This window comes from Cannabis sativa, chromosome 5 (assembly GCF_029168945.1).
Source record: "Cannabis sativa cultivar Pink pepper isolate KNU-18-1 chromosome 5, ASM2916894v1, whole genome shotgun sequence".
In the NCBI taxonomy this organism is placed as follows: domain Eukaryota; kingdom Viridiplantae; phylum Streptophyta; class Magnoliopsida; order Rosales; family Cannabaceae; genus Cannabis; species Cannabis sativa.
Window position 1 is genome coordinate 45,752,748 of NC_083605.1, and position 15,602 is coordinate 45,768,349.

The 15,602-nt window shown below is 33.8% G+C and overlaps 1 protein-coding gene across 8 annotated transcripts; it reads right to left on the reverse strand.

Annotated features, from left to right (window-relative positions):
- Positions 1 to 5,522: 5,522 nt before the first annotated feature.
- LOC115716898 (uncharacterized) lies at positions 5,523 to 10,349 on the reverse strand. 8 transcript variants are annotated; one of them, XM_030645818.2, is made up of 8 exons: positions 10,058 to 10,349; positions 7,747 to 7,776; positions 7,115 to 7,274; positions 6,945 to 7,002; positions 6,752 to 6,820; positions 6,578 to 6,673; positions 6,397 to 6,486; positions 5,523 to 6,266 (listed from the first exon to the last, which is right to left on the reverse strand). In XM_030645818.2, exons 3-8 carry the CDS (start codon positions 7,261 to 7,263, stop codon positions 6,222 to 6,224), a joined length of 507 nt encoding a protein of 168 aa, XP_030501678.1. In that variant the 5' UTR covers positions 7,264 to 7,274; positions 7,747 to 7,776; positions 10,058 to 10,349; the 3' UTR covers positions 5,523 to 6,221. The 8 variants fall into 8 exon arrangements, with proteins under 8 accessions (XP_030501678.1, XP_030501680.1, XP_030501679.1 ...); XM_030645820.2 differs by having other exon boundaries at positions 6,945 to 6,990; positions 7,115 to 7,373; positions 7,736 to 7,776; XM_030645819.2 differs by having other exon boundaries at positions 7,115 to 7,271; positions 10,058 to 10,331.
- Positions 10,350 to 15,602: the final 5,253 nt, after the last annotated feature.

Here is a 15,602-nt window from a genome sequence, read left to right on the forward strand (position 1 = left end):
ATAAAATTAATTTAAAATTAAAAATATATATAAATAAATAAAAAATTCTTTTTTCTTTCTTTCTTTTTCTTTCTTTATTTTTTCTTTTCTTTCTTTTTCTGTCTCTCTCTAACTCCTTCATCTCTTTCTCTCTCTCTTTCTCCATCTCACCACCACCATCACTCCTCTTCAAAAATATCATCACCACCACCACCATCATCCACCACAGATGCCCACCACCCACCATTTCTAAAATCACCACCACCTACTGGTGCCAAAACCAACACCACTGCCTATTTTCAAATCCAAATCACAAAAAAAAAAAAAAATCAAAACAAAACACCACCTACCGATATACACATATATACACAAAACAAACCAATTTACAAAAATCCAAATCCAAAAAATAAACAAACACACATATATACACAAAATTTCAGTCTAAAAACACGAACCTTAAAACCCTAAATTTATTTCTCCACAACCATTATCTTTCTACAGATCTGAAAAATAAAAAACACAATAATACCCAAAAGGAACATTTATACACAGATCTATTAACAAGATTGCAAAGAAAAATTATTAAAAACCCTAAATGAGAGAGAGAGAGAGGTATCAGTGATCGATACCTAGGTTGGGGTCCTCGTCAACAGCCGGCTCGGTGGTCCTCGTCAACGGACGGCTCGGTAGTCCTCGTCGACGGCAACTGGACCTATTCTCTTTGTCTGCATCGAGAGAGAGAGAGAGAGAGAGAGAGAGAGAGAGAGAGAGAGAGAGAGAGAGAGAGAAGAGGGATGAGAGAGAGAGAGACAGAGAAGAGGACTGAGAGAGAAAGAAAGAGAAGAAGGCTCGGGCTTAACTTACCTGGGTTGGGGAAGCTTCAGCAACGCCGTGCGCCTGGCACGGTGGTCATCGGCAACGATGCCGGCCGTGGGTGTAGGTACCTGCATCGAGAGAGAGAGAGAGAGAGAGAGAGAGAGAGAGAGAGAGAGAGAGAGAGAGAGAGAGAGAGAGAGAGAGAGAGAGAGAGAGAGAGAGAGAGAGAGAGACTATTGTTGGGTTTTATGCCCTAAATAAAACTCATTTTAATATAATCATATTTACTTATTAATATAGATCAGAAATAACATTTAATGTTGCATGGTTCACATGATTTATTTCATGATTATATATATAATCATAATGTATGAATTCTATTTAAGTCCAGAACATATGAATTTGTTAATGATTATAGTGTTGTCAACACAGTGGAATATAATCTTAATTATATGTTCGAAAGTTTATTCCCTGATTTGTCAGTTCACTGGATTTAGACTGACATGATAATCAGCGATAGGTATTCTTACACCTTAGATAAGTTTTATGTCCTTTCTAGGGCATTGGCAAAGTTTACCAGCATCGGATGTATGGAGTATACATCGGAAGGGACCGATATTGAACTTTGATTAGATATATTAAAATTTATCGTAATATCTAATCAATTCAATATCACCTGTTGATCCTAGATCAAATGATCTTAATCCTGATATGGTTAGGTTCGATCTCAAGAGTACTATACATGTTCTTTGATTTGTTAGTTAAGCCTACTTTTAGGTCAGGGTGATACGTACATTTTGGGAACATGATAGTATAATTGAGTGGGAGCGCTAACATAAATATGGAATCTATAACTTCTATAGGGATTTAGAAGTGAAACGATGATATCCTTCGAGCTTGGCTAAACAGAGATAAATGGTGGAGATCTCATTTCACTTCGCTGAAATATCATTTATACGGAGCTAAGTGTTTTAAGGATAAAATACATTGAAGGTGTAACGGTAACTTAGTGCCTTTTCAATGTAGATCATCTATTAGAGGATCATTGAGCAAATTAGGATTATAACAATGGATAACTAATGACGTATCTATATCGTGGAACATATAGAGCGTTCTATATACTAAGAGTGCAATTCTAAGTTCTATGCGTGGATTCAACGAAGAATTAATAAGTCAGTGAAATTAAGATATAAATTCTTGATCTACTTATTGGAAGCTCGGATATATAGACCCATGGTCCCATACTAGTTGAGACCATACTGCTTGTAAGACTCAGTTAATTGATTTTGATTAATCAATTATAATTCTAAAGTTAGACTATGTCTACTTTGTGAATTTTCACTAAGCAAGGGCGAAATCGTAAAGAAAAGAGATTCTAGGTTTATTTATTAATTAAGAGACTTTGTATGTCTAATTAATAAATATATTAAATGACAATATTATTTAATAATTAATTTTAGTTGTTAAATAACTAGAATTGACATTTAAATGGTTGAATTTGAAAATTGGCATTTTTGAGAAAATGAGATGCAGAAATGATAAAACAGTAAAATTGCATAAGTGAGGCCCATTATCCAAAGCCCATGGCCGGCCACACTTATAGGGTTTTATCATTTATTTTTTTATTATTTTAATGCCAAATAATTCTAATCTAAACCTAGGTGGTTACCTATAAATAGATAGTAATGGCTCTCATTCACACTTAACTTTGTCAGATGAAATTGAGCCTCCTATTCTCTATAGCCGAAACCACTTCCCTCTTCTTTTCTTCTTTACTTTTCGAAATCCTTGAGTGAATGAGTGAGTGCCCACACACATCAAGTGGTATCTCAATCATAGTGTGTAAGACTGTGGAAAATCAACCAACAATAAGGAGATTAAGCATCAAAGGAATGAGAGAAAGAGATCCAGGTTCAGATTTTGGTGATGCTCTGCTACAGAAAGGAATCAAGGGCTAGAGATCTGAACGGAAGGAGTCATTATATTCCGCTGCACCCAATGTAAGGTTTACTAAACTTTATATGTGTTTATTTCATTGTTTTAGAATTCATATTAGGATGTTAATGAAACATACTTGTTAGTAAATCTAGATCCTGGTAAAATATTTCCAACAACTATATCAATGAACAGAAAAGAAAACGAAAAGAAAGAAAAAAAGAAAAAAAAGAAAGAAAAAAAAGAAAGAAAAAGATTTTTTTTAATTTTAAATTAATTTTATTTTAATTTTTAAATTTTTTAAATAATTTTTTAAGCCAACCTAGCACTTAACAGCTAAATTTGGACGGAAAGGGTAAATTGCTAACAGAATACGAGTTTTGGGGGTTTACCCACACAAATTTGGGTTTTGGGGGTTTAGTGAAACCAAAACGAAAGTATTGGGAGTTTTCCCGCCATTTACCCTATAATTAAATATTTTGTGATGGTATTAAATATTATTGGTGCCTAACAGTAATTGTTGACCTCAAATTTGGCCAACCGACAATAAAGTTGTATTTATAACTGATATTATCACGTGTACACAACATACACAATATTTTTATAGAAATTCGACTCCCTTAGTTAGTGGGTAATAATCTACTCTCCTTTTGGTTGTATTAATACAAAAAAATAATACCACTCAAATCACAAGGGTTGTGGATTCTGAAGTGGCTCCCTTAAGATTACAATATGAGAATGAGTAGACAAATCTCAAGTAAGATAGATGAAAGAGAGTTAGTCTCTTCTACAAAGCATGGGGCGTGTAGAAGAGAGTGAGTGATATATATATATATATAGAGAGAGAGAGAGAGAGAGAGAGAATTAGGGTTTTGGACTTAGAGCTTGAGGGTGCTTGAGATTTAGCAGGATTAGGGTTAGGTTAACTTTTTATATAAGAGAGCTTACAAGAGAATAATAACCTAATATCTCTAAAAAATAGGAAATATAATGTATTTGTTACATAATAAAATAATAAACAATAAATAGTTTAATTATCCCCTAAGAATAGGTAAATAGCTTATATTTATCCTCTATTTTCGTGGGTTGTTGAAACCCAATTCGCAGCTTGGATTGCTGTCCCGAATGCAAGTTGCACATCAAGGACCTGCTAGGGTCAAGGCTACACACCAAGTGCCTGCTAGGGTGCAAGCTAGCCGGCCAAGTGCCTGCCAAGATAAAGGTTGGCTGACCCTTTCCTTCGTGGAGGCTGGCTAGCCTATGTTGGCCATAGGACCGGCCAGGGGGGTTCGCCTAGACCCCTTAAGGTGGCCAGTTCATTGTCTCTTTGTCCCGCTTAAGTATTTAGACTTTCCATCAACTAATATGTTGTGAATGATGAAATGGACTTCTTATTGACAAGTTGTACTCCATGTGGCGTTAATCTTGTCCACGTGGACATGCCACATCATGTGTATAAAATTAGGGTAATATTTTCCCTCTAAGTCCATGTGCGGATGTCTGTACGGAGAAAGACTTTTTAACTGAGTTTGGATTGATGGAGCCTTAACTGGGAATATCTTTCAATATATTCAACCTTGAAGTATTTACTCTTGTTTGTTTGATCACATTCCTTAGCAGAAAACTGATAATATTTCTGCATGTTATTTTTTGCATGCTGCAGGGTAAATGAGAGAGAGACCCATCAAAAGCTATATAAGCTTATTGGTGTAACTCATTCTCATTCCACACTTCTAATTATCTCTCTTCAAAAAAGGAAACCAAAGAAAGCTCTTCACTTCCCATTGTGGTCGACACACCATAGTCTTCCAACACTTGAGATTCTTGCTTTGTTTCGACGATCCAATCTTTCAACCTTCTTCCTCGATGTGTTCTACTAGTAGGTAAGCTTTTAAATCCCATTCTCTACTTGTTTATTTGACATTGTTGTATTCAAGATTTTTCATGCTTTGAACATTCTTTGATTCTTACGTTAGATTGTAGTCTTTTGGTATTTTGATCCGCATGATAGTTTTAGAATGCATAATGTGTGATTTCCAGACGAAAAAGATTCAATTTTAGTCTTCGTTGTGATTCTTGACTCTTTGAGTCACGAAGAACATGAAGAACATGTTCGAGTTTTGAAAAACGCATATTTTGATCAAAACTAACCTCGATCAGCCTAGGGTTTTTTCATGGGAGTTGGCCGGTTCTAGGGTTTCACCCTAGGAGGCTAACTGATTCATGCATGGGTCTTATGACCCTTTCCGGTTCTTGCATGGGTCATGGGACCCTAGCTGGCCCTATCAAAGTTTTGGAACCCTGGCCGGCATAGGCCTTAGTTCCGAGCAGGTGGCTAATTTTGAAGGTATCATACAAGGAAACTACAGTTAACCATTCTCTACAGAGAAATGCTAAAAGGCATCAGTGGTGCCCAACACCCTCCTACGTGTCAATATCGTTATTGATCTAATTAAGTATCGGGTCCCATATAGTTTAATATAATAGCTTTTAAGGAATATCGCTATTAAATCGCAAGACGACACGTCTTAAAGGTGCTAGGCACTACTGGTGCCCAATAGCAATGCTCTTCTCTACATTTTGGGAGCTACAAAAGCATTAGACCAAAACATGAACGCACTTTTAATTTAAGAATGTAAATAGGGCAAATCAGTCCTAATCCTGAAAAGACTCGCCAACCCCATGAAAGGTATAGAGGGGGTAGTAAGGCCTAAGCCTAACACGGACGAACCAGGTCCGGCCAAATAACTTATGGTGCTAAAAATCAAGTTCAAAATAAGTAGTCACTCACGTATAAAAACAAAAACAGACACATGAAATTGATAGTTTAAATCCTGTTTGGAAACTATAAATGATTCAAAAAATTTGAAAATAAGCAAAATAATTGTGGTAACTAAATGTATGCTGTCATATAGAAAAAATCAAAAGTCAGATTGCCGCCCCCAAACCTCTGCCCAAACTCAGCAATGATCAGTACCACTGAACAAGCTCTTCCGAGTCAAACTGTGGCCTTGGCCGAGCACCCACGTTGTCCTCCCACTTCAACGACTTTCTCCATTGTCGCTAACACTAAAAGCACAAACTGAGAAAGAATGAAGCAAAGCAAAGAGTGTCATTTCCCGTTAAGGCTAGTGAGATAATACTCCTGCTACTACTTCTACTCCAACCCATCTTAACAGTTTTTTTTTTTGCACCATTTTCTTCAGCATTAACAGACCTGCCAGAATATTGGTCCTAGTTTGACTTCTTCAAATCTTGTTGGCTGTCTTTTTTCTTTTTCATTAACATCAAAAAGCATTGAAGGAAAAGACCAAGATAAATCTTTTTCATTAACTGTTTGAAAGAGAGAAGAAGAGGAAGAAAGATTCCAGGTTATCCTGTTTAGATTATAAAAAAAGGTTGGGTTGGGCCGGTCCAAGGAAAAAGGGGGATTCCAGCACGCCCTGCATAAACGTTTTTTTTTTTTTTTTTTTTTTTTTTTTTTGCTATAACTAACTTTCATTTCTTGTGCTTCTGTTCACATAATCCAGGTATTCCTGCAAAAATAATAACATGCTAATTAAATCAATTGACTAGAATAATTCTAAAGGCTTAGAAACTCACTGAAATTACACATGAAAATAGTGGAATCTTATAGAACTATGTAAGAAAAAAACACAAGAACACCTGTAGAATGTTAACTGCAGCGAACTTATCAACAAATATCTTTGAATGAACAGGATGCAAATTCAAAGGCTTTAGCAGCATTTCCACGGTCTGTAAGCAAAAGGTTACCAAGTTAAGAAATGGGATTGCAATCTAATGAGTGGTTTAGCCAAAAACAAATCCAAAAACAGTTGTTTCAAACCTTTGAGGTAAGGTGCTCATCCCAGTATGTATATTTGATACCGGTAAGTTTGTTTGTATTACATAGTTCATCTATGAAGAGCTTCACTAGCACAGACTAAGGTTATGAAAAAGATGCACTCAGTATAAAAGAGATAAACTTTATAATTAATGTAATAACGCTATGAAAACACACCTCAGTAGTACTCTTTCGTCTATCTAAAGGGAAGCCCACAACAAATCCTTCCAAAGAAAGTTCAGATATCTAATGTCACAATATAAAAACAACTTTTTAACATTCTCAAACAAACAAAGACTACATTGGCAGTAAAATAACGAATTTATAAATAAATAAATATATATATATATTGCAAGTATGAAAGACTAACCAGACACTTCAAATCATCAGCCATTAACTCAATATTGGACTTTTTCCTAAGTAGTACACTGCAACAATAAGTAAAGAGCAAAACCCACATCCTTAAACCATGTGAAAATTTCAAAAAGCCAGGAACTTGAAGCAGTTAGTCCCTTCTAATAATAAAAACTTCCAGGTTACCTTAAAGGTGAAGCAATCTTATTGTTAATGTCAGAAACAGCCAAGCCAATGTACTTACTACCAACATCTAAACCGAGCAAGCGCCCACGTTCAAGTCCATTAGTCTTAAGCAAGTCTTGGAATAAGCTCAAGGGTTTCACGTACCTCATCTATGGGGCTTCTTAAGATTAAAGATAAACAAAAAAAATGGGTCTGTATGCCTTAAAGCAAAGGTGAATATGTAGTATGAGCATGTAGTCTGTACGCCTATAGAGCAAATCTGAAAAAGCAACCCCATCACATGGTTAAGCAAATGTCATAGATTAAAACTAGCAACAAGCAACAATGTCTTAAAATGATGTCAAAAAGCGAAAAAACCATATAATTGATACCAAAGCTGAAATGGTTGACAAAGATTTCATCTAAAAAAATAAAAAAATTCTGGTAGAGAAATTTAAAACTTCTCAAATTGGCAAAAGTAGAAACCATAAACTCAAGTTTTAAGCTTGACTAAAATTAGCATTATATACAAAATCAAAGCATTTAAGGAAAAATCAATACATGCGTAAAATTGACATTTTCTTGACCAGATAATTCAAAAATATACACAAGCTTCTTGATTTCTTAAGGAAAGATGCATACCTTTTTCTTACCAGCAAGAATGGTTAGAAACCAAACTCAATCTGCAAAACAGAGCATGAGAAAGAGTATTAACACTATATCACCATCTACAAAACATACATACAGATTTACCACACTTTAAAAAACATTTAGCTATTTATTTTCGTACAAAATGGAAATTTGGCAGCTCTTGAGGTTGATTTTGTATTGCAATTACTTAATAATAGTGATTAGTAAAACCAGAGACATAATATAACAGCACAATTTTGATAAGCTATGATTGAAATACATATTTTATGAAATAATGAAAGTGTGCTTGCAAATCAATACAATACGTTATTTACTGAAGTTGAAAAATATATTCTCAATATATAAATCAATAGGCCAAGATTGACATACATATTTTATGAAAGAATAAAAGTGTGCTTGCAAATAGATACAATACTTTATTTACTGAAGTTGAACTTGAAAAATATATTCTCAATATATAAATGAAAGACTTCAGATTGTGTCAGAAAACATATTATTATGTCATGTTCCTTGAAATGTTTATGCATAGTCATGAATGGTGGGCTAAGTTTAAAAGGCTATAAAGATCTCTCCAAAGACTACAATTAATACCAATCTGACAGAGCTCTCTAATTCAAATTTCTATGCCATGTTCCTTTGGCCACAAGTCATAGAAAACAAAAGCCACTAACATGGCTATAATTTTGCCATCATTTTGGTCATAAATGTGTCCCATTTAGCTATAATAAGCATGGCTTCTTCTCAATCACTAATTAACCTAATATACCTGTAAAGACCAGTAGTGTCATAATATATTAATTTCTCACAAGTTCAGTCAAGTTCTTTAAGGTATATTTAGAAACTATCTTCAACTAGCTTGATAATGAAAGCATATACTGCCCACAATAGGGTATAATATAAAAATCTGGCTTAGCAAATTAGATTTTAATTAAGTAATATGGACATACATGACAATTAACTTGGAAAATGCCCATTATGCTTAGCTTTTCAAAAGCAAATGTAAACAGAGAAAATTTTAGTGACCACAGATACTTCCTAGTGCAAAATGTCAAACATGAGCACCCAATACTTAACCAAGCTTATATAATCAAGTATCCAAAGACATCATTTTTGGGCAGGGTTTTCCTTTTCCTTTTTTTTTTTTATTGGGGACATGCTCAAATTTGGCCAAGGCTGCAAGCCTGCAACCATGGATTTTGTGTTACTTGATATATTGATACTGGCTAGATTGAAGGGAAATACAAAGAAACCACTAAATTTTTATCTGGTATGTTATTTTAGTATATATATATAAAAATATATACTTATCTTATCTTATCTTATCTTACCTATATAATAAATGCCAATCTAACAGAATTTCTAGTGGATTAACAAAACATTTTTAAAAACTCTATTAGTTTTAACAGAAACATGTCAAATACTAAAACAATGCTAATGCTGAAGAGATGCAAATGAAAAAACCATAATTGCTCAAAAATTCTCTAAACAAGTTACTAGTTGGTAGCTGTTCAATGAAATATTGTCCATTTTGGTACAAAACTTCTCTAAACAGATTATTAATTGGTAACTATTAAATGACGCAATGCCTATTTCGCTTCCCCTATTAAAATACCGGATAAATTTTGAAACAACTACAAATTATCTCTCCAATCAACATCACAACATTGTTCCGGGTAACTTATTTGCCACTAGTTAAAGTAATTACCATTCAAATTGCCTAGAAACACCATAAATTAGATTTTATTTGGAGAGAAGTTTCTCAATGTCACCAAACACTTCATCAACAACAAGATATGGAATTTTCCCAAACTTAACACAGTTCCGAAATAAAACATATGCAGGAACGAATGCCATACAATCGGGATTCACATGAAAGAAACAGAATTTTTTTAATTGAACCAAAATCAGAAAATTATGGAACTTTCTTTGGCCCTGGCCCAAACGTTTCAAATGGAAAAAGACAGAACAAAATCTCAAAACCATGGAGATTAGAACAAAGTCGCTTATGATTATTAACACATATTCATATTATAACGTTTCAAATAGTAATAATATAACACAAATTCTAAATCTTAGAACTGCTAAACATTAAAAACTAATCATGACAAACCTAACTATTATTAAAAAGAAGAAAAAATGAAAGAAAAGAGAATTGGATGAAAGCTAAATCATATCCCTGTAGAATGTGAATGTAGAACTCTATACAAAACAGAGAGAATCACTTGAGAAAACTCAAATAGCCAGACAAAGTTTCCATCGTCTCTCTCTGTATTTAATCCTCATTAGTAGCCTCAAAAACCGTAAGTAAAGTACCTGTTGCGAGTGAAGTAACTGTTTATCCGGCAAATGAGCTAAACGGAGTTCCTCCTCTCCGATCTCCGATAATTAATGAAGGAGGTTGATTATATTTGTAGGGTACCGATGATGAGTTAGTGGCAGAAACCGAAAGAGATCCAAACAAGGCTGATGAAGAGATTAAGTCGGAGACGGAGTTCGGATTTTATAAAAAAGTTGTAAAAATATACCATTTATAAATGGGAAATTTGATTAATTATGCATTTACTAAAATTTTTGCTCTGTAGGCACCAAAGGTCTACTTTAGCATTATTCAACCCTAAACTATTCAATAAAGAAATGTTAAAAGGACACTACTAGTGCCTAGCATTCTCTTATGTGTCAATATTGTTATTGGTTCAACTAAGTATCAGGTGTCATATAATTTAATATAATAGTTTTAGGGAGTATCGCTAGTCAATCGCAACATGACATGTCGAGAAGGTGCTAGGCACTACTGGTGCCTAATAGCAATGCTCTATTCAATATTAGTAGAATATGTCATTTTTTCCTAAAATCTCATTCTACCCCTCTCATTTTAACAACCCTCTCTCTCTCTTTCCTCCTTCTCTCTCTTGCTCTTTGTAAATACGCACACGGAGAAGCACACAATCGACCCACAACCCACTGCCCACCACCCACAACTTTGGTTCATTCTCTCCACGACCACCATGACCACAGACCCACGGACTCGAGGAAATTACATTGTATATCCACTTTACTTAATTTGTTTTAATTTTTACCTCTGTTTTTATATATTTTTAGATATACTTGTTGGGTTTTGTGCCCTAAATAAAATTCATTACAATCTAATCTGATTAGTTAACAATTTAAGAAATTTGAAGTGATTTATGTTAACATGTATTTTTCATGTTTATGGTTTAATATATATATATATTTAATATATGCACAAAATCAGTTAAGTCCATAACATATATTCATTCACAATTACAGTATTGTCAACACAGTGGAATGTGATTGTGATTATATGATTCAAAAGACTAAGTCCCCGTTTCATCAGTGTCTTGGATTTACACTGATGTGATAATCAGCGATGAAGTATACTTACACTTGGAGTAAGTATTATGTTCTTTCCAGAACATTTGTAAAGTATACTAGTTTCGAATGTATGGAGTATATATTGGACTGGACCGATATTGAACTTAGTCAAGATATTATAAACTTACCGTTGTATCTTTCCAAGTCAATATCACTAGTTGATCTTGGATCAAAAGAATCTAAATCCTTATATGCTTAGGCTCAATCTCAGGAGTGTTATTCATGTTCTTTGATTTATTAGTTAAGCCTACTTTTGGGTCAAGGTGATACGTATATTTCGGAAACATGATAGTATGATTGAGTGGGAGCGCTTAACATAAATATGTAATCTATAGCTTCTACAGGTGTATAGAAGTCAAGTGATGATTGTTGGAAATCATTTTATCAGGATCTTAGATCTACTCACAAGTATGTTATTAACACCCTAAATATGAACTTACTAAAACGATAAAATAAACACATATAAAGTTAAGAAAACCTTACATTGATGCAGCGGAATTAATATCTCCTTCCACTCAGATCTCTAACCCTTGTATCCTTTCTGTTGCAGAGTATAATCAAGATCTGAGCCTGAATGTCCTTCTCTTTGAGTTTGATCCTTCACAGTCTTCCAATCTATGATTGAGTTACTGCTTGCTGTGTGTGGGCACTTACTCTTTCACTAGGGTTCGAAATATATGAAGAGAAAAGAGAGAGAGGGATTTCGGCCAATAGAAGATAATAGGGAAGGCTCAATTTTTCTGAAGAGAGAAATTTCTGTCAGATAACTAATGAATGTGTATTTTGACTGAGCCATCACTTTCTATTTATAGGCAACTACTAGGTTTAGGTTAGGAATTATTTGGCATTAAAATAATGAAAACATCAATTTGAAAAAGTCAAACAAGTGGCCGGCCATGGTGTAGTTAATGGGCCCACTTGATTTTGCAGTTTTTTAACAAATTTTATTTCTATTTTCTCAAAAACGCCAATTTTTCAATTCTAACATTTTAAATGCCAAAACTAATTATTTAATAACTAAAATAGATTATTAAATAATATTGTCATTTAATTTAATTATTAATTAGACATATAAAGTCCATTAATAAAAAAAATAAACCTAGAATCTCTTTTCTTTATAATTTCACCTCTGCTTAGTGAAAATTCATAAATTAGACATAGTCTAACTTTAGAATTATAATTGATCAATCACGAATCAATTAATGAGTCTTACAAGCATAATGTTCTCAACTAGAATGGGGACCATGGATCTATATGCTGAGCTTCCAATAAGTGAATCGAATTTACCAAGTAAATTCCTACTTATTAATTCTTCGTTGAATCCACTCTTAGAATTTAGAAGTGCACTCTCAGACTTATATAGAGCATATTATATGTTCCACGATATAGATATGCTATCTAATTTAACCATTGTTATAATCTTATTGTGATTTAAAGATCCTCTATATAGATGATCTACATCGAGATGGGATAATTTTACCGTTCTCACCCCTCAATGTATTTTGCCCCTTAAAACGCTTAGCTACCTGTAAATGGTGTTTAGTGATCTAATAATTAGTCAGTTAAACAAGAGCTCATCAATTTACTTCTATTTGCTAAGCTCGAAGGGAATCATCACTTGACTTCTATACACCAGTAGAAGCTATAGGTTCCATATTTATGTTCAGCACTCCCACTCAATCATACTATCATGTTCCCAAAATATACGTATCACCCTGACCCAAAAGTAGGCTTAACTAATAAATCAAAGAACATGAATAGCACTCCTGAGTTGAGCCTAAGCATATCAGGATTTAGATTCTTTTAATCTTAAGATCAACTACTGATATTGACTTGGAAAGATATATATAACGGTAAGTTTGTAATATCTTAACTTAGTTGCAATATCGGTCCAGTCCAATGTATACTCCATACATTCGAAACTAGTATACTTTACTAATGTCCTGGAAAGAACATAACACTTACTCCAAGTGTAAGTACACATCATCGCTGATTATCACATTAGTGTAAATCCAAAACAATGATGAAACAGGGACTTAGTCTTTTGATTCATATGATCACAATCACATTCCACTGTGTTGACGATACTGTAATTGTGAATAAACATATGATCTGGATTTAACTGATTTTGTGTGTGTGAATGTAATAAACATATTAAACCATTAGCATGTAAAATTCATGCAAACATAAATCACTTCAAATTTCTTATATTGATAACTAATCAGATTGTAAAGAGTTTTATTTAGGGCATAAAACCCAACAATGATTCCTTTCGAGCTTAGCTAAATAGAAGTAAATAGATGAGCTCTTGTTTCAGTGATTATATCTTAGTTCACTAAAACATCATTTACAGGTAGCTAAGTGTTTTAAGGGGCCAAATACATTGAGGGGTGAAACGGTAAATTTATTCCTTCTCGGTGTAAATCACCTATATAGAGGATCTTTGATCAAATTAAGATTATAACGATGGTTAACTGTGATAGCGTATCTGTATCGTGGAACATATAGAGCGCTCTATATAAATCTGAGAGTGCAATTCCAAGTTCTAAGAGTGGATTCAACAAGGAATTAATAAGTTAGGGAATTTACTTGGTAAATTCGGTTCGACTTATTGGAAGCTCAGTAATATAGGTCCATGGTCCCCATTCTAGTTGAGACCATACTGCTTGTAAGACTCAATAATTGATTTAGGATTAATCAATTATAATTCTAGAATTAGACTATGTCTAGTTTGTGAATTTTTCACTAAGCAAGGGCGAAATTGTAAAGAAAAGAGATTTTAGGTTTATTTATTAATTAAGAGACTCTAAATGTCTAAGTAATAATTATGTTAAATGACAATATTATTTAATAATCTATTTTAGTTATTAAATAATTAGTTTTGGCATTTAAATAGTTAGAATTGGAAAATTGGCGTTTTTGAGAAAATAAAAATGAAAATTGTAAAAACTGCAAAATTCCAAATGGGGCCCATTAACACCATGGCCGGCCACTTGAATAGGTTTTTTTCCAATTATTATTTTCATTATTTTAATGTCAAATAATTACTAACCTAAACCTAGTAGTTGCCTATAAATCAAAAGTGATGGCTCACACTAAAATAAGAGTTTTTTCAGTAATTCAAGAGATTGCCTTTCAGAAAAATTGAGCTACTCACTTTCTCTCTATAGCCATCCCCTCTCTCTCTCTTTTCTTCTTCTTAATTTCGAAATACCCTAGTGATAGAGTAGTGCCCACACACAGCAAGTGGTACCTCAATCATAGTCTGAAAGATCATGAAGAATCCAAATCAAAGAGAAGGACATTCGGACTCAGATCTTGGTGATACTCTGCGATAGAAAGGATACAAGGGTTAGAGATCTGAGTGGAAGGAGACATAATATTCCGCTGCAACCAATGTAAGGTTTCTTAAACTTTATATGTGTTTATTATCGTTTTAGAAAGTTCATATTTAGGATGTTGAACAACATACTTGTGAGTAGATCTAAGATCCTAGTAAAATAAATTCCAACAATACTCACTTTTATGGATGATGTCCCTATTAGATCCTTTAAGTTATGTAAACTATATACTAAACTTAAGTAGAGAGTGAGGGTATATTAGGCAATCCACTCAAAAAAGTGGGAATATGTTAATAAAAAAACAATATGAGGGTATTTTGATTAATAGATATAAAAAAGAGATATGTTTCAACTTATCCCCACGGGCTCAATGACTACTGCGGACCCAACGACTTCTCCATCAACCACGGCTTTACTATCGACAATGCTGTGAAAGGAATAAATTGTATGCTTAATGTTTGTTATCTGTGAGTAGATGTTAGATTTAGGGTCGAAAATGGCCAGATCTGAGTTTTGGACAAAAAATTGGTTTTTTTGTTAGGCTTGATGGTTGTCCGATAGTGGTCTGATGCTTCCTGTTGTTAAAATGAGTAAAGACGAAGGTCTGATGGTGGTCCGATGGTGGTCCAGTGGTAGCCCGATGATATGGTCCGATGGTGGTCCAATAGTATTCTGATGGTCACCTGATGCTACTTTTTTTTATGTACAAAAATATATTAAAAAAAAAAGGTAGCAAATATGGTCTGATGGTGGTCCGATAGTGGTTCGATGGTCACCTGATGCTACTTTTTTATGTACAAAAACATAAAAAAATAAATAAAAAAAAGGTAGCATATATAGTCCGATAGTGGTCCGATGGTCACCTGATGCTACTTTTTTAATGTAAAAAAACATAACAAAAAAAAAATAGGTAGCATCGGGCCACCATCGGACTCTCATTGGACCACCATCAGACTCCTATCGGACCACCATCAGTATAGATGGGAATACGGAGTATGAATAGTGAAGTTAGAAGAGAAGAGAAGAGATAAGGGTATAATGGGTATGAATATTAATTGTGCCTATTTTTTTAATTTTAGTAAGTTTGTGTTCAAAAATTTAATATAATCCAAATGTAAGCATAT

Bases quoted from the DNA above. Each gene is read 5' to 3' on its own strand.
- LOC115716898 (XM_030645818.2), bottom strand. From the start codon at position 7,263: ATGAGGTACGTGAAACCCTTGAGCTTATTCCAAGACTTGCTTAAGACT. The intron at 6,821-6,944 runs GTTAGTCTTTCA...TTGTGACATTAG, and splicing joins CTGATGATTTGAAGTGTCTG to ATATCTGAACTTTCTTTGGA. The intron at 6,487-6,577 runs GTTTGAAACAAC...TTTTGCTTACAG, and splicing joins ATGAGCACCTTACCTCAAAG to ACCGTGGAAATGCTGCTAAA.